General features: G+C 39.6%; 1 protein-coding gene across 2 annotated transcripts in view; it reads left to right on the forward strand.

Annotated features, from left to right (window-relative positions):
• LOC135215636 (phosphopentomutase-like) overlaps positions 1-18,515 on the forward strand; it is a 181,799-nt gene that overhangs the window by 18,819 nt on the left and 144,465 nt on the right. Inside the window, exon 2 of one of the 2 annotated variants that reach the window (XM_064250557.1) lies at positions 10,655-10,822. The exons of the other annotated variant lie outside the window; for it this stretch is intronic. Within the exon in view, the coding sequence (XP_064106627.1) occupies positions 10,655-10,822 (168 nt within the window). The remainder of the gene's footprint in view (positions 1-10,654; positions 10,823-18,515) is intronic. 2 annotated transcript variants of the gene reach the window in all.

The following is an 18,515-nucleotide window of genomic DNA, read 5'->3' on the forward strand; positions in this document are numbered from 1 at the left end:
ATATATATATATATATATATATATATATATATATATATATATATATATATATATATATATATAGCACCATTAAGGTGTGTTCAAGTGTGGCCCGATACAGTCTGATGTAATCAATTCCTTTTGGTGGAAGAGCTGATGGTGGTCAAGTGATCAGATGCAGTCTGTCATAATCGCTTTCGGAATGGAATGGAAGACAGAGTGTAGGCCAAAGGCTAAGCACTGGGACCTATGAGGTCATTCAGTGTTGGAGAGGAAATTGAGAGTAAGTAGGTTTGAATGGTGTAACAAGAGGTAAACCTCGCAGTTGTTCTATGAACTGATTGCTCTTGAGCGTGTGGATAGCAAGATGGAAGAAAGATAATATGAATGGAAGTGCAGTAGAAGGAATATAAGGGGCTGCAGCTAGGGGCCGAAGGGACGTCGCCAAAAAACCTTCAGTAATGCTTATAGTACACCCCGTGAGGTGCGCTGATATATTTTCGCTCTGATCCAATATCGTGCTAATCAAATAATCACCGCGGATGTACTCGGACGGAGTTCAGTGTTTAAAAGTATGTTCTTTTTTTTATCTGTTTGTTTTATAGTTGCTCTTCATTATAGCGGAATAATTGCGTGTGTCTCCTTCACGTCTCTTTCAGAACACATCGTTGTATTGTCACTCCCGGTCCGGGTAGGGGATCCGATCTGATTGAATGTCGCCGCTTTTGTCCATAATATTGTTGTCTACATGTTTGCCTCCTTGTTACTTAATATGTTATTAATGCAAAAATGTTAGACACATTGTCGTTAACAACATCTGCTAATTTATCTTTATTTTTTTAAGATTCATGGAATTTACTCGTTTTTAGTCATTTCTTATCAGTTCCGTAGCGATAAATTCAGTAAAATATCTGTGTCTATTTACTGTAACACTTTCCGTGTCACCCCTAGCTTATAGGTTACGTGTGTAATGAATTGTGATGTCTATGATGTTTGTAATCAAGTCATAATTACGGAATACGAATGCATTACATTTCAAGTAAGGTATCGAGTTTTCGAACGTCTGTAAGATTTGTCCTTTCGTCCTTGGAAGAAACTTCACTGGGAAAATACCACGGTGCAGTGATTTGGTTACGGGTGGCAGCCTATAATTCTTGCCTTACGTCGGATGGCGGTAAAATGCCTGGCCAAATTACGGGCGGCTACTGCTGTGAACTTCATGGGAAGGGAAGGATGTCTCAGGGAAGCGACTTGTCTTCATGGGAAGGGAAGGTTTATCTTTTTTTTTCTTCTTCTCGGGATGTTCACGTTGTTTCAAAGCAAATGCGTTTGATTTTTCGTTGAAATTTTCATTTTGTATTCGAAGGCTGACGGGACGTGTATCCCAATACATAATCTAGGCATGGCCTAAACTTAAACATAAAAGAAGGCGGGGGAGAAATGAAATTATTGATCACACGGTACCAGGAGAGAGAAAGCACGGGGCAGGCTCTGGTATTCAGCTTTTACGTGTTCAAAATAAAAACTTTAATTAAAAAAAAAAACTTAGGCTGTCCTTAGCCGTTGCCATGTATATCTGCGATCTTATAATTCTTCAGTTTTTCCTAAAGGTAATCAAGTCTTGTGGAATCTTCCTGATATATGTCTGTCTGTTATGAAGATAGCATGAAAGCTACTTCATAAAGGGATTTTGTTGAACATGGAATCCCATGTTTCATTTTAACTCTCTTGAGTTTCGTTTCTTGCCTGCTTTCAACCAAAGACTGTTACGATGCCTTGGTTACGAGCATAGCACTGACATCACCAGGAATAACAGCAATATAGTTTATGGTATATATATATCGGCCAAATATTTGGTTGTCGACTTCATAACCTTTATGTGTTATTTTGTGCCACCAGTGACGTATATAATTAAATAAGGAATTGAAAATCAAACAAAACAAATGCCAATTTACAGCTACGAAAGGCACTGAAGCGTGCATTTGTCTATTGTTGCAAGGCACGATATGCCTTTGAAACCACCTTGAGTTTTGGCATCCCCTGCCGAGTGGTCGGTTATTGTGTTGTAAAAAATGCACTCAAAGAAAATGCTTTCGTCTCTGAAAATGTCGTTCAAGATCATTTGAACGTTGTTTATGAAAGAACAGTTGCTTATTTTGTTTTTTAAAGGTTATAAACATTTGGGTTGCTTGTGCATGTGTGCTGTGCGCAAGGGGTTCTGTATTTGCGTGTGTGTGTGCGTGTCAGGTTATGAGAGAGAAAGGGTGAGGGCGCACGTAACCTGTTAACCGTGATTGCACAAACGTTGACGACTACGCTCATCTGACATACTGACGTACCATTATATCCTTCTAGGAACGATTACTTATTTTAAAGTTCTAGATACTCACACACTTCCTTGACGAAAATTTTGATAAGTGTTTGATGAGAGGGCATGTCCAGTTCTTTCATTGTGTCGCCAGGATTGGTAATCACTCTCAGTCTCTTTTTGCAGATGACGATTTAGCCATTTGTTCAGTTTTATACTTGGTATAGCCTCAAGGGTTTAATTTTCGTATTTTGAAAGGGTAGCCTTGCAATGAATATTACAACATTCAAGGTTTTATCATGTAAAGTAATATTATTTTGGTTATTATAACAGGTCCACATATTGTTATCTATATTATTGTTGTTTTTCAAACTTTGAACTTTACAACAAGCTGCAGAGATAGCAACATGAAATTTAAAACATGATAAGTCATAGTTGTCACCTGCGTCCCTGTAGGTCCAACTAGGGAAAGTTATAGTGTAATGTTTTTTTTTTTCGGAGCTGGGGGTAAATCTCATCCGCCGAAATCATTGACGCTAATCATGATTAGTGGACGGGATGGAGTCTCGTCACACTTGCTTATTTTCATTCATGGAGTGATGCTAGGGTGGCATTTTGAGATATTCATCACCGCAGTGCAGCGTCTTCGAAACTCTGTTACATGTGCTTTTCACCACTTGAATACATTGGCTAATCAGAGGCAAGAAAGGAAGCTGCAATGATATCCGATCTGGACATTAACCGTCAGCTAAAAAAAAAAAAAAAAAAAAAAAAAACTGAAGTTTCTTCGGCGCAATCGAGTTTTCTGCACATCGTATAATCAAGGCCACAGAAAATAGAACTATCTTTCGGTGGTGTCGGTTTAATGCTGTATGAGCCGCGGTTCATGAAACGTTAACCACGACCCTGTGGTAGCCTGTTCTGTATCGTTGCCAGACGCACGATTATGGTCAACTTTAACTTGAAATAAAAATAAAAACTACTGAGGTTAGAGGGCTGCAATTTGGCATGTTTGATGATCGCTGTAATTCCATTATAAATGTGCAAGTACCTGATTCAGATTTGCTTAAGTAATGAGGCTACGCATGACGTTGAATTCTCCTGAGGAGTTTTTATGACTTTCTTCCTTGCTCCTCCTTAAGCAAAGCAAATTGTCTTATTTTGAAACAAACCTCTGTAAGGAGAATCCATATTTCAAAATTTTGAGAACTTTAAATTGTATTGTAGTCATAACTATTTATTGTCCTTGTTTCGATGAATTATAGGTTCCATTTTTGTGAATATAAAATGAAAAGTATTTCCTTGTCAAAATTGACAGTTTTAGTGGAATGAGAATCTCCCAAAAAGGGACGACTTTTTCCTCTTCGGTTTAGTAGAACTTAATTGTCACAGTCACAAGAATATTAATCTTCTTACCAAAAAGATAGTTTCCGCGGACTTAGAGAATGAAAATAAATGACATTTTCGTCGAAAATGATAGCTTTAGTGGAAATAGCATCTCACAAAAAAAATGAAAAAAGAAAAAAAGTACATTGGCGCATCCAAAACGACAATTTTCAAGGATTAAAAAAAATTGTTTTCTGGGAAAATGTCAAACCTGTTGCTTAAAAGTCAACCTTACTTCGGGACTAATTGTTGCCATGTTACCAGCAAGTGGCGAAACAAAGGCGGGAAACGGCGCGGGGGCCACTCTGACATCTTTTGAGCAGGTCTGGTCTGGCATAATTCAAGGTTTTCTAGCCTATTTCGTCTGATCGGAACTTTGGACCGTCGGAGCAAGTGTTGCCAGTTGTGAGCGAAGCTTCTTCAAGTTAAAACTAATCAAAAACTATCTAAAGATCAACTGAGTCAGCTCAGATTGTCAAACCTCGCGAAATTGTCAGTAGAGCATGAAATTATTAATCGGTTGGAGTTGGATGTTGTCATCACCGAATTCGCTCCTAACCAAGCTCGTCAGGGTTCCGTTGTAAATCTGCTGTGTTATTTTTGTTTTAGCTTTCTGAAATAAAATCAATGACTGAGATATTAAGACTTGAAACTTGCGTTTAATTTTTACCACTTGTATATATTCTTTAGCTTGGGAATGGTGCGGCACTTTCAGAATCCGGCCTGGGCGCCACTAACACAAGTTACGCCGCTGTTACCTGGTCTTCTAGAATTCGCTTACCAGCAATTTTTACTCGCTTGTAGCAGCATGAGGTAATGATACAGCCTCCCTTTCCATTCTTTTCTTGTTCCTTGTGGTGTGAACGTAATCCGCACCGCGCCCACCTTATCAGTGAGACACATGAGGAGTCATGAGAATGTCTCGATGTGGTATGGCGATGATGACGACATACAGTCTAGGAATGACTGAAAGGAAAAAGAGCAGTCACACGAGTAATTCAGGACTAATCATAATGAGACTGGATATGAGTGTGGTTACCACTAATGGGGATTTTCGTTGAGTGACGGATCTAGAAATTTTTCATGGGGGAGGGGGCACTTAGGATTATCATATATATATATATATATATATATATATATATATATATATATATGTAACATGTACACATATACGGTACATATTTATCGTATTTTATATATGTATGCACACATATAAACACACACACACACACACACATATATATATATATATATATATATATATATATATATATATATAACCATAACGTGACTGGAATATCTTGAAGTAATAGCAGTCTACACTTATGTAAAATGTGTATTAAAAATACATAAAAGACAGGAGCTTTCGTCTGCTTGATCAGTAGACCTCATCAGCCGTACTGATTTTTCCTTTTTAAAAAATACAAAAGTTACGAAGAACAGGCAGGACGCTGGAACCGTCTCCAAGGGAGATAACAACAAAAACAAACTGTCTCAATCATGTTATTCCCTCGTTCAAATGTCTGGCCAAAAGACGAGCCGACCGTCGTGGTTGAACTACCTCCTCTGTGTGCTCGGTTGTTCCCTCGTCCAAAACTTCTGCATCGGCACCTGCCTGGGCAGGAGAAAGAGACAACCTGGGCAGTAGGTGTGGTGAAAACAACGTCTGTACTAATATTTACAGTTTTAAGAACCAAATAATTTGAAAATGTATCCTCTTGGGCAAATGATTTGTTAAAATCAAACACGTTTAAAATATTAATAAGAGCCCCTTCAACTACTCTGCGTCTACTTATGTAATTATCTTTGTAAATTACTCTCGCTCCTTCCCAGTCAATTACATGCCCTAACTCTAACGTGTGTCTGGCAACTGAACTATGTTTCGATCCCATCTTACATGATCGCTTATGCTCGTCTAATCTTATACCTAAACCCTTGCCTGATTCCCCATAATAACACTTATTACAATTTTTACACGGTACCACGCAAACCCCAACGTTATCTTTCCTTTCTTTTTCATGATTCCTAATAAACTTTGATTTTAACGAGGTATTATACCTAAAAGCTAAATCCAACCTATTTTCCCTATTCTGTTTTAATAAATGTTGCACCCTTTCCAAACTATGAAGATAAGGGAGCGGAGTACACTGACTACTTTTGAACTGATGATGTGAGGTTCATTCGTTTTCCATTATCATTAAGAGATGTCAGTCATTTCGTTTGTTTCTTTTCTGTTTGATCTTTCATCACTTTCGGCTTTTCAATGTGTGGAGTTATTGCTCATCAAATAGTATGCCTAATTTAGGTCGTATTTGCTTTCTGTTAATCTCGTCTTTCTGTCTTGTTTTTGTTTCCTCAATTGAAAGCTATTTGCTGTAATCCCAGTGCTTCACTTTTCATTTCCTTTTGATCAATTTTCATCTGGAAGGTTTCGTACATCTTATTTTTCCCTTTGCTCAGTGTGACCTCATTGTCACCACAGCTGAGTCTGGCATTGTTTAGGCAAGATACCATACCACAACACCTAATGCTCTCACGCCTTGTTGTGATGACAAAGTACCCTTCCCATCCATCTACGATCTAGAAAGACTTATTACTCCTAGACCGTGTGTCCACCTACCAATCTACAATAATCTGCATGGCAAGCATTCCACAGGAGAGTTGATACCCTGTTTTTCTTCCCCTTTTTTTTTGCACCGAATTAGCAGAGCAAGCATCAATAGACCCGGGCAACGTCGAGAGGCTGATGTAAAGAATGACGTACCTCTTGACATACTGCCAGTGTTCGTGGTCTTGAAACCTATTATACGAAACTTTGCTCAGAATTTCGAATATCATTGTCGTAATCCGAGTTGTCAACTGGGCATTGACGGTTAAGCTATCTTCAGTCACTACTTAGTATAAAATGAACTTATGTTTTGAAGAGTCACGTTTTAGCACATTCAGTGGCTAGAGATATGAGCCTTATTTTAAAACGATATCAATGTTAACTGTGAAACTTGAATGATTTTCAGTGTAACTCCTTTTATCACGCGTGAGGCAGCAACTGTTGAGAAGATGCTGCTAATTTCATGGCATTTGTGCTTCTGTAAAAGGATAGGCGAATCATTCGAAGCTTTATTGTTGTCTGTTCTATTGTTAAGAATCTATTTGAGTAATGCCCTTGTAGAGGGATTAGTCACGTTTAAGGTAAGAGTTACGTCAAGCGATTGCACAGTCATAATTGATGAATCTCACTCGAGAAACCTACGAGTCCACAATAATAAAAAATGTTACGAGCCCGTGTATAATTTTTAAAACTCTTTACAAAAAGCTTTCGAAAGTTTTTTGTAAAGAGTTTTAAAAATTATACGTGGACTCGTAAATTTTTTTTTAAATTATTGTGGACCTCTTAGAATATCATATATAATCTCGCGATAGAGAGTTTTTCCCAAACCTACGAATGTTGTTCAAGTTGCACGTCGGACATATTCATTCGTTTGAAGTATGCCTTCCCATTCATTGTGCGCCTTCTTTTGTTTCCTTCCTCTTATACTCTATAGGTTTGCGTCTATGTGTCAAGCTCGTCTGATCAATGACCTCACTCGTGTCTCTACCCTCGATCCTTCTTCTCACCCTTACCAGGCAACCTTCCTCTGTCTGTTGGTCTCTCGCTCTGCAAGGCAATATTCCCCTCCCCCAACACACACTCTCTCTCTCTTATGAGTAATGTTCAGCCGTTAATCTGTTGAGCTCAGTGAGAAGGTTCTTCCTCATATTAAGTGCGTTTATAACACTAGACAGGCCACCTCTCTCCATTGATACTAAGCGGAACTGATTAGATCTTGTACTGAACGGCTCAGCAACTGAAATTCTCTTCCTGCTTAGGTTTTCTGAAGTCGTAAAACGTTCCATTATTTGAGAGGCTGGGGGCAGTGGCTTCCCTTCTTAGTTTTCTGAAACGAAAACTATTGTGCCGGCTTTGTCTGTCCGTCCGCAGTTGTTTTTCTCTCTGTCTGCGCTTTTCCTGTCCGCCCTCAGATCTTAAAAACTACAAAGGCCAGAGGGCTGTAAATTATTGCGTTAATCATCCACCCTCCATCCATCAAATATACCAAATTGCAGCGCTCTAGCCTCAATAGTTTCTATATTATTTAAGGTTAAAGTTAACCATAATCGTGCGCCTGGCAACGATATAAGCCAGGCCACCAACGAGCCGTGGTTAAAGTTTCATGGGCAGGGGCTCATACAGCATTATAGGTACCGAGACTGCCGAAAGATAGATCTATTTTTGGTGGCCTTGATTGTACGCTGTACAGAAAACTCAATCTTTTCTTCGGCGCAATTTTTGCTAGTTCTTGTTTCCTTCGGGTCTGGGCGAGAAACTGGTACTAGATTGTTCTTGTCACGGGACTTTTTCTTAAAAAAAAAAGCACGAGTCTGACCAAATTTATGGACTGGAGTAGTATGAATTACAAGTCAGGCGATGCAGGAATTTAAATACCAAGTGTATTGCTTGAAGATAAATCATGTTTCTAACTGCTGAATATCAGTTTTGATTATAATTAACTATCATCTCTGTTGTCATTATCGCAACACTCGAGTTTTCCTTGCGATAGCATTTAATTTCAAAATAAACAAAATTCGTTATTCGTGTGACAGTCGTAGCAATACAGTCATTTTTACCCGCATGACAGCAGTAACTGCTGCCTCCACTTATCTAATGTACTATTAATAGATTCACATCAACCGCGCATTTGATGTCTAGGCCATTCCCTTACGACACTCCTGATTGGCTGTTGATAAGCCAATCACAGGGCTGGAAACTCTCAGTCTCTCTCGAGAGTTTCACATGGGTAGGATCTATTTTCCACCTCTCCTGCGGGGTACGTCTTTCAGGAGAGGTGGAACATACATCCTACCTATGTGAACCCTCGAGAGAGACTGAGAGTTGCCAGCCCTGTGAGTGGCTTATGATGCCGCTTATCAACAGCAAATCAGGAGCGTCGTAAGGGACTGGCATAGACATCAAATGCACGGCTGATGTGAATCTACTATATATATATATATATATATATATATATATATATATATATATATATATATATATATATATTACACTGGGTTTGTCTTTATCTTTATTTCAGATTTGTTCAACTCTGACTTGCAAAAGCCCTTTCTTATCTGGAGAGGATTTTTCTTTGATGTTTCCGATTTATTTAATGTACCTTATTCGTTCATTCAGAAGAGTTTTATATAACGGCGTATTTATCATTTATTTTTTTTAATGGCCTCTATTCCGCAGAGTGGTAGTGCCGTCAGTGTACATGACGCGGTGCCTTGTAGGCATTACTAGAGTTTCTCTGCAGCGCCCCATCGGCTCCTATCCGCTACCGCTTTCATTCCTTTTACTGTACCTTTGTTCATATTCTCTTTCTTTCATCTTATTTTCCACCCTCTCCTGACAATTGTTTCAGCATTATTTTCAGCGACGACTGACCTCACTGGTCCTAGCCCTTGGCCTAAATTTTATATTCCATTCCCAGTAGCTTCTGTAGCACGCTTGAGTCTTAGAAAACATAAAGCTATAGTTTCACATTATTTTCATCTTTAAGTGTTGTCATCACTCGCCCACGATTTCTCGGTTGTATAACTTCGAAGCCATTGGGATAATCTAATAGCAATCCATTTAGCAGGAGAAAAAAAAAAGTTCGTTCTTTGTTGTTCACCAATTGAATGAACCCTTCAACATTCCTCTTTGGTTATATAATACCCTCTTCATCCCTACACATGCTCTGAAGCGAACTGGATGGGTGGTCATAGGCATACCCGCTTGTTTATACTACTCTCGCTTACATGATATATATATATATATATATATATATATATATATATATATACATTATAATGTATTATATAATATATATATATATATCATCTATATATATATATATATAATATACTATATTATATATTATATATATATAAGTAATATATATATATATATATATATATGTGTGTGTGTGTGTGTGTGTATGTGCGCGTGTGTGTGTGTGTGTATAAGCATTAATTAAGCTACAAATGTCCTTTAATATTCAATTCGCTCTATCTCGGGAGTAATATATTTCCATATATGTTAATTGAGGGGAATTTTTTAACTGATAATAAGTTCGTTGTCTCTTGGGATCGAACTAGCGTATAGAGAAGAACACAGGACTGCAGTGACGGCCGTGTTGTTTAAGACGTCACTGCAGTCCTGAATTCTCTATGCGGTGGTTCGATCCCACGAGACGACGAGTTATCACCAACAACAAAATTTCCCCCTCGGTTAACAATATGAAAATAAATTATTTCCGAGGTAGAGCGAATTGGATATTAAAGGACATTTGTAGCTTAATGCTTTTATATGAATCACAGTGATGTGATCAAATTCATTCATGTATGTGTGTGTGTGTATGTATGTATGTATAAATAATGAATTTTGAATAAGTAAATGTATTTTTCTCCATTTTGAAATGCATCTGAATTTTCTCTAATAGTTTCGAACTTATAATTTCATGCAGACAGTTATCACTTCAGGACGCGAATACAAAGGCCACTGAATGATTTTGACTGGAATTGAGAAGATAATGTCGCCTTGCTTCTAATACGCTTCCACACTTTCCAAGTTGCTCGTTGGACGAGTGGATTTCGCGCTCGGCTACCAATCCGGTGGTCCGAAGTTCGATTCTCAGCTCTGCCAGCGAGGAACCAGAGAAATGTATTTCTGGTGAGAGAAATTCATTTCTCGATATAATGCTGTTCGTATCCCACAAGAAGCTGTAGGTCCCGTTGCTAGGTAACCAATTGGTTCCTAGCAACGTATAAATATCTAATCTTCTGGGCCAGCCCTAGGAGAGCTGTTAATCAGCTCAGTCAACGCCATCTTGAATTGACAATTCAAGATGGCGTTGGCTCAGTGGTCTGATATAGCCATGATATACTTTTTTTCTCACTTTCCAGAATGAGAAGAACCAGGAGGAGATCAAAAGCCTTTTGGATCGGAGGGAGCATGGCACCCTGGAGAAGATCATGCTGAACAGGCTCCTGTTTGGCACAGCCGGCCTCAGAGGATGCATGGGCGCTGGCTATGGGCGGATGAACGACTTGGTTATCATCCAGACTTCACAGGTGCGTCCGTAAGCGGTTAGCATCACTACGTGTTTTTTTTTGTTTTTTTTTCAGCTGATAGGTAAGATGGGTGAAAGAAGAGTCGGGGCAGTTAGCTAGCTAACCCAGGTGTGGAATAGTTTAGAAAGTTAAGTATTAGTAAGAGTATTGTAAAGTGTGGTTTGTCCACAATTTCATTTGGGTAAGTGTACAATTTTCTTACCATAGCCTTAACTACGTTTTGATTTCTGAAATGGTCGTGGTAATGGCAGTGTTGTTTTTCATGCGGTTCTTTTCTCTCTGTCGTCAGAGAACGTCTTAGCTTGATTCGCGTACATCATTATTATTTCGTTAGATGAAACCTATTCATAGGGGGCCATGACTTGAAATTCAACCTTCCATAGAATGTTGGTTTCAACCCCCCACTGCAGACCCCACACTGGAGCAGTAACTGATCATGATACAGAGTCAGTTTCATCGTCCTGGAGGAGGCGCGAACTCACGGCAACTGAGCGGCATGTCACGACACCAGCCACCACGATGTATAACTACATATATGGTATTGCAAGCACACAAGAATTGTTGTCAGAAGACAGGGAACAGATGCTTGTAGCCTTTCTACATATTTTCTCAGTTAGAGTGACGCTCTCTTTTATGAATCGCGAATCTCAGCTTGCAAAGGACAGGACCATAACTGAAACGATGATACTGATGTCATGTAACCCGAACTATATCAAATCACATCATTGAAAAAATTAGAAGTGGGCTCTCATTGCCCTCACCACAATTGATGTAAGATCTATGATGCCTAAAATTGTGGTATGCGAAGCTCTCTTTGTTTTAAAAGAAGTTTAATGAAACGAAATTATATCATTTGAACCGTAGATGTTAGTAATAATTAAACATTTATATCATATTCATATAATTTCAGTTGCATTCATCGTTGGACGAGTGGGTTACGTGCTCACATACCGATTCGATAGTCACGAGTTCGATTCTTCGCTCTGCCAACGTGGAATCAGAGGAATTTATCTCTAGTGATTAAAAATTCATTTCTCGATAAATGAGGTTCGTATTCCACAATAAGGTTATAGGTCCCGTTACTAGGTAACCAATTAGTTCCAAGCCACGTAAAAATATCCAATCCTTCGGGCCAGCCTTAGGAGAGCTCTGAACCAGCTCAGTGCTCTAGTTAAATTAATATATACTGACCTTAATATTATGCTTCCCTGCTTCTGCAACGCTGCTCACTTCAAATTAATTGGTTTTAAATATCGTTTTAATCTTGACAAGCTTCCATTCCCTTACATATGTGAAGTAGAGCTTTTTGCTTTCTTATAGATGTTAACCCAATAAATCAGCCTGTTTGGAAAATTAGAATTAAGCCATCTTTGGGGTGTAAGCACACTTCAAGCGGAGAGATGAAAGACGACGAATGGATTAATATATGAAAGGCTCCACATTAAAGCGAATCAACTTGCACTCTCCTAAAATCTTCTGTGGTGCCCTGAGTATCCATGCTACCTCCCGGGCTTGTGACCTGCGTGAAACATACTTTTTCCATTCCGTGCACATGAAACTGGCCCCCGTATTGGGGTAGCGCCGTCAGTGCATTGCAGGCGTCACGTAAGGTTCTTTTCAGCGTGGCTTCGGCCCCTAGCTGGAACCCCTTTCGTTCCTTTTACTATACCTACTTTCGTATTCTCTTTCTTCCATCTTACTTTCTACCCTCTCCTAACAATTGATTCACAGTGCAACTGCGAGGTTTTCCGCCTGTTGCACCTTTCAAACCTTTCACTGTGAATTTCCGTTTCAACGCTGAATGACCTCATAGGCCCCAGTGCTTGGCCATTGGCCTAAATTCCATATTCAATTTAATTCCTGCACTCCCCTAAATTTGCGAGATGCCCTGAGTATCCTACTCTCCAGGCTGTTGGCAACATAGTATTTTTGTCATCCCGTGCCCCAAGAAATTGACAAAACTTTAGAAAGAAAGGTGATGAAAGTGTAAGGGGAGTTTAGAAAGAAACAAGAGACAAGCAGAATAGGATATGTCTAAGTCACCGAAACGGTTTAAAGCTGTTGAAAGTTAGGGCTACAGAAGAAAGTGTAAGAAGTTGCTGAAACTGAGCGTTCGAAGCCGTAGTAAATTTAGTCAGGTGATGAAATGTGTGACTTCCTAAGAGAACCTGACTTGATTACCCGCAATGCTTTCCACGACACTGAAGAAGGAGGTAGTCCTTCCTCCTACAAAACACTGACGGTCTCGCTCCGTAGGGGCCGGGTAGCGCCGTCAGTGCACCTTATGCAGTGCACTGTAGGCATTACTCAAGTTCCTTTGCAGTGTCCCTTCTGCCCATAGCTGCAACCCCTTTCATTTCTTTAACGGTACCTCCATTCATTATCTTATTCTTCCATCTTACTATCCACCAAAAATTGTTTCATATTGCAATTACGAGGTTTTTCTGTGTTACGCATTCCAAACTTTTTACTGTCAATTTATGTTTCAACACTGAGTGACCTCATAGGTCCGAGTTTGGTTCAAAGCCTTTGGTTCAAAGTCTATGTTCTTTATTCTGATGACATCGCACGTACCTACCCTCCCATCCCCAAAGTGGCCACTGTATTTGGGTTAGTCGCTGTTCTCAGACTTTTCCCACTTCATTCCTCCCCTCATGAATTCTCAACCTTCGTGTGGCTCCCTTCCATTTTTATCCAAAATTCCACATGCCTTTACCCGCCCCGAAATAATGATAAAAAAAAAAACAGAGGCGAGAAAGGATAAACTAAGTAAATAAAGAAAACACCTTTGCTTTATAAGATCTAACTTTATTGGAATCTTGACAGTTATAATGATCTTGGCTGATGGATTTCCCATCGTATTCTTCCTGTCTGAGACGCGTCCGCTCTTCTCCGCGCTCTCTCTCACATCCACACGACCATACAAGTTCGCACATGTAACAATATTACGTAACTTAAAAAATTATTGCCAACATAATAAATAAATAAATAAATCCTTCTGCCAGGACAGAGTGTTGCGTTTTATAACAATGTTTTGAAATGTATAATTTGTAACAGTCTGCTATGGGTCCCAGGTTGGTGCCACTAGTGGCCTCATGTGGCCCACTGTAGGCATTATTAAAGTGTGTCTGCTGCGTCCCTTCAGCCCTTACGATACTCAAAATTCAGGTTTTGACTTTGCCACCACCATTCTCGCTGTCTTCCTCTCTAACTATCACTTCGTATTGCGACTATGATATTTTCTCACGGTTTCATATTTAGATCCTCGTACTTCACCTCCAATATTTCAGGATCCCTGGATCTTGCTATTCATACATTCCAAACTGCGCCCCTTTCCTTTTCTTAAGCGCTGAATCATGCTGAAATGCGCCAGTGCTTGCCTGCATAGTCTGAATGTCACGATTCATGCATTCATTCATTTACATTCTGCAGATTAACAACCCTTCTGAACCATTTTTATTCCTCTGTTGCCGTGAGGGGAATTGTCTCCCTGCCCCCCCCCCCCCGCCCCCTCACCCTTTCGCTACTTTTGTCATCTTTCATCTCCAAGACAAGCCTCGCTTTAATTGTCGCCTCCCGTAGGGGGGAAGTGTCGACAGTGGACGTCATGTGGTGCACTGTAGGCATTACCTAAGGTTCTTTGCAGCGTCCCTTCGGCCCCTAGCTGCAACCACTTTCATTCCTTTAACTGTACCTCCTGTCATATTCTCTTTCTTCATCTTACTTCCACCCTCTCCTAACAATTGATTGATAGTGCAACTGAGAGGTTTTCCTCCTGTTACACCTTTCAAACCTTTTACTGTCAATTTCCATTTCAGAGCTGAATGACCTCATAGGTCCCAGTGTTTGGCTTTTGGCCTAAATTCTATACTGAACTCAACTTAAATGATCCCACCGCAGGAGGTCAGTGCAGTCAGTGCATCTCACATGTTGCACTACAGCAGGCATTATTACTAAGGGGTGTTTGCAGTGTCCCTTCGGCCTTTAGCTCGGTGTTTCCAACCGTCAGAGAGCTCTGTACCCTACCTAGGCACTGAAGTTACCCTACTTTCACTGTCATTGTACCCTACGCCCGGCCTTCAGATATAAATATTGATAAATTTGTTGTTCATTGGTTACTTTTAATTAAAATACAAGACAAGCATCTTGAAATTACCCTACTTCACTTTGTTCAGATTTTGTGACATTACCTCGTTACCCTTCAGACCCAGATTTGAGGCTGAATTACCCTATGCATGGGGTAATTACCCCTCGGTTGGCAACACTGCTTCAGGGACACCCACTTTCTGTGCCTTTTACTTTACATCCATCCTCTTCTTCTCTTTAATTTTGCTATCCAACCTCTCTGTTTCACTAATGCTTCTTAGTGCAACGATGTGGTTTTCTCAAAGCTCAACACTTAGACCCAACCACTCCAAATCCTTCTTTTCACAGCTTAAGCGCCGAATGGCTGAAAGTTCTCCACTGCTTGGCTTGACAGCCCAGTTCGCTCCTTCACTCTTCTTTTCCCATTTTCCTTCAGACCTGGGCTACATAAGCACATTCAATTGCCCGTCCCACCAGGCTTAAAATAAATATGCCGTTGTGAGCGTAAAGCGGTGAATGTAAAGCGGTAGAGGCATATCGGGGTCAGAAGATAAAGTTTACGTCACATCCGGTAGCCTGTTACTGACGCCGAATAGTAAGGCAGATATGAGATTCTTAGGTAACTTATTAAATGCGACGAAATTAAAGTAGGGAAATGTATTTTCCTTACGCTATTGTGTCTCGATAGTCCCTTTAGAAATTGCTTGATGGAATTTAAAGATGTTTTAGTACTCATTTTTTATCAGATAAAAGCAAGGCACACAGATGCTTAAGCGCGCGCGCGCCACACACACACACACACACACACACACACACACACATATGTATGTATAAAATATTAATATACTTCCCAGGAAATGTTAATATTAAGGGCTAAGCAAATGCTAGCTGTCTTTTGTATTTTATCGATAGTACTTCCGTTCTCACTTCCCACATGAGCACGATAATTACTTGTTGTCCACTCTGTTTTTAACATGCTCCTACGAAAACCGGTCTTGGTGCGTTTTGACGAAAACATACGCTAGTTATATTTAGTCCGTCTGCTGTCCAGTAAACAGTTTTTTTACGATAGTGGTCTTGGGAACCTGATCTCTCTTGGTAAGAGCCTTGGAAAACAGGAAACGACCTTGCCATGTCCCTTCAGGTGTAGTCGAAATGCTTAGACCCATTTTAGGAGTGCGACCGACTATTTTCTTGATCAAAATCCCATTTTCCATCGGTAAGAATTACTTGCGGCAAAGTGTGGGCACCATGACAAGTGGTCATGTGTGAAAACAGGACTAGTCTAAAGTGAATATTCAGTTAAGCTAAAAGATTGTTCTATGTCTCATCAGTATAAATATAATCACATTGCCCAAAGTATGCTTGTCAGTTAGTATATATGCATGTATTAAACTGCAATTTTCTTTTGAGACTTAATTGTCACACGAGTTATTTCCAGTATGCCCGTGCACCTGAGTTTTGTTCTGTATTTTGTTCGAAGCTATGATTTTATTATTACAAGGAAGCCTTTTGTTCTTGGGTATCTAACTAAATCATGGATGATTTGTTCTGTAGGTAGCTTTGGCTCGGCTATATTAAGAAGAAGAAGAAGAAAAGAAAACTAATGAAGTTAATACTCTCTTCTTAAGAAGCAAAATCTCGTCACATGACCATGATGTAAGGTCTCGTAATTCCAATCTCTGCTTTACCAAGGAAAATATGATCTTGTGGGTGCCACGTCCTGCGCAGAATTACAATCGTAGAATAAGAAAAAGGAAAGAAACTGGGAAACAGTTGAAGTAAATTCGTAATAAAAAACTTCATCCCACTCTGTCAAAAATTGCAAGTTAAAGCTTTTCAGAATATAGAAACAATATTCTGTTCACGAGAAGAGACTCCTTGATGTTCATTCATGAAAAAATCCCACCCAACTTAGTACAAGAAGACTGCATGGTGATGACTTGTAGATCTAGGCATCTAGCTGTTTATTTCTAGACTCAAGCCTGATGGAAGTGAAGGCTGATTTTCGTTGCTCAAAATCATAATTGAAGGCTAATTGCGAAGGAATAGCCAACGGGCTTATCTTGGAATTAGAATCACCAAGATTTATTAGAATATGTATATCAAAGTCTGGACCTTGTGTGGGTTGCGCGGTACACCCAAAGTCTGGACCTAGTGTGGGTTGCGCGGTACACCGAAGTCGGTACTGATTTCATTTATGAAATTTAAGCTGCTCTATTAAGCTGCACATGTGTACTTTCGGCCACTCAGTTCTGAATGGTGTGAAATGGGGGTAATTGGAGTAGTTGTACAGTAAAATAGAGAGATCCAGAATGTGAAGGAATTGAAGTACAAGGATCTAAAGATGGAACTAGGAGAAACCCTCACATTGCACTGAAAGTTAGTTAGAGGAGTTGGACAGCAAGCCAGAAGAGAGGAAGCAGGAATAGAGGCAAAGTTAAAGGTTAAAAAGTAGATGTATTTAGGGGCCGAAGGGACGCTCCACCCACCCTTTTGTAATACCTTATTTCCATCATGTGAGGTACACTGACGGTACTATAGTCCCCCTACCGAGCGTTGTGGGTACTGCAGCTTCATTGCAAGCTTTGTCCCTTTGACTTCCAGCTGCTTTGCTTTCTGACTTCCATTTTCATCCGTTCCTTCTGGTCTGTTCCCACTTAGCTGTCCCTCTTCTTCAACTTTGCTCTGCCCGAATTTTCACCTTTCATGAAAGAAGAAATCTTTCTGGAAAGTCCTGTGAGGGTCTAGAAATAATAATATTTTGCACAGCACTAAAAAAAAAAAAATGTTCGTTTGATCTCGTTCGGATACTAGACACCGCCTTGGAAACGGCTAGCGTGGTTTTATACGAAGGTACGAAATAAACATGATACCGCACTTAACTTCGCTTGCGAGACCTACTGTCGTGTCCGTGATTATGTAATCTTCCATGCATGCCTTGGCTTACGGCATCAAACTTCGCAGAATTGTAGTGAGGTGGTAGATATTGCTTCATGAATTTACGTAATGAAAGGATTCTTACTTGTTAGGATAAATTTTTGTTTTATCATCATTCTCAAACTCACTTTGTTGTTGTTGTTGTAGTTCTTGTTGGGGGGTAGGAAAACCCCATGGAAAAACCCAAGAAGTTTTGAAAAAGGTTTCGCGTTGAGTTAAAAATACATGAAGTTTACGATAGGACATTTTTTATTTAACTATTAGAATGAAAATGTTAAAAGTAATAATGTACATGTTAAAGATTACAGAACACCTATTTCTAATCAAATAGAGCGTATTTATTTAAATTTTCGTTAGTGAAACAACGCTCTGTTTAACCATAAGTTTTAGCACGCGCTCCGAGTAAGTTAGAGGTCGGATCATGCCTTGTTACCTTGAATATCACGCAGCTTACTGCGATATTATGATGAGAATTTTCCATAATTATTTGTCAAGGTTTTAAATTCGCTGTTGCCCTTGCATTATTTCAGACCATATAGTCCATGACAGTGACAAGTTTTTGATAACTGATAGTGAATTTATTTGTTTTTTGTTGTGCTTGGTCGTAAAAGAGATAATGCTTATTTCTGTCTGCGTTATCTTCCTTCGGGCAGGTTGTATTTACTGA

This window comes from Macrobrachium nipponense, chromosome 5 (assembly GCF_015104395.2).
Source record: "Macrobrachium nipponense isolate FS-2020 chromosome 5, ASM1510439v2, whole genome shotgun sequence".
Taxonomy (NCBI): Eukaryota; Metazoa; Arthropoda; class Malacostraca; order Decapoda; family Palaemonidae; genus Macrobrachium; species Macrobrachium nipponense.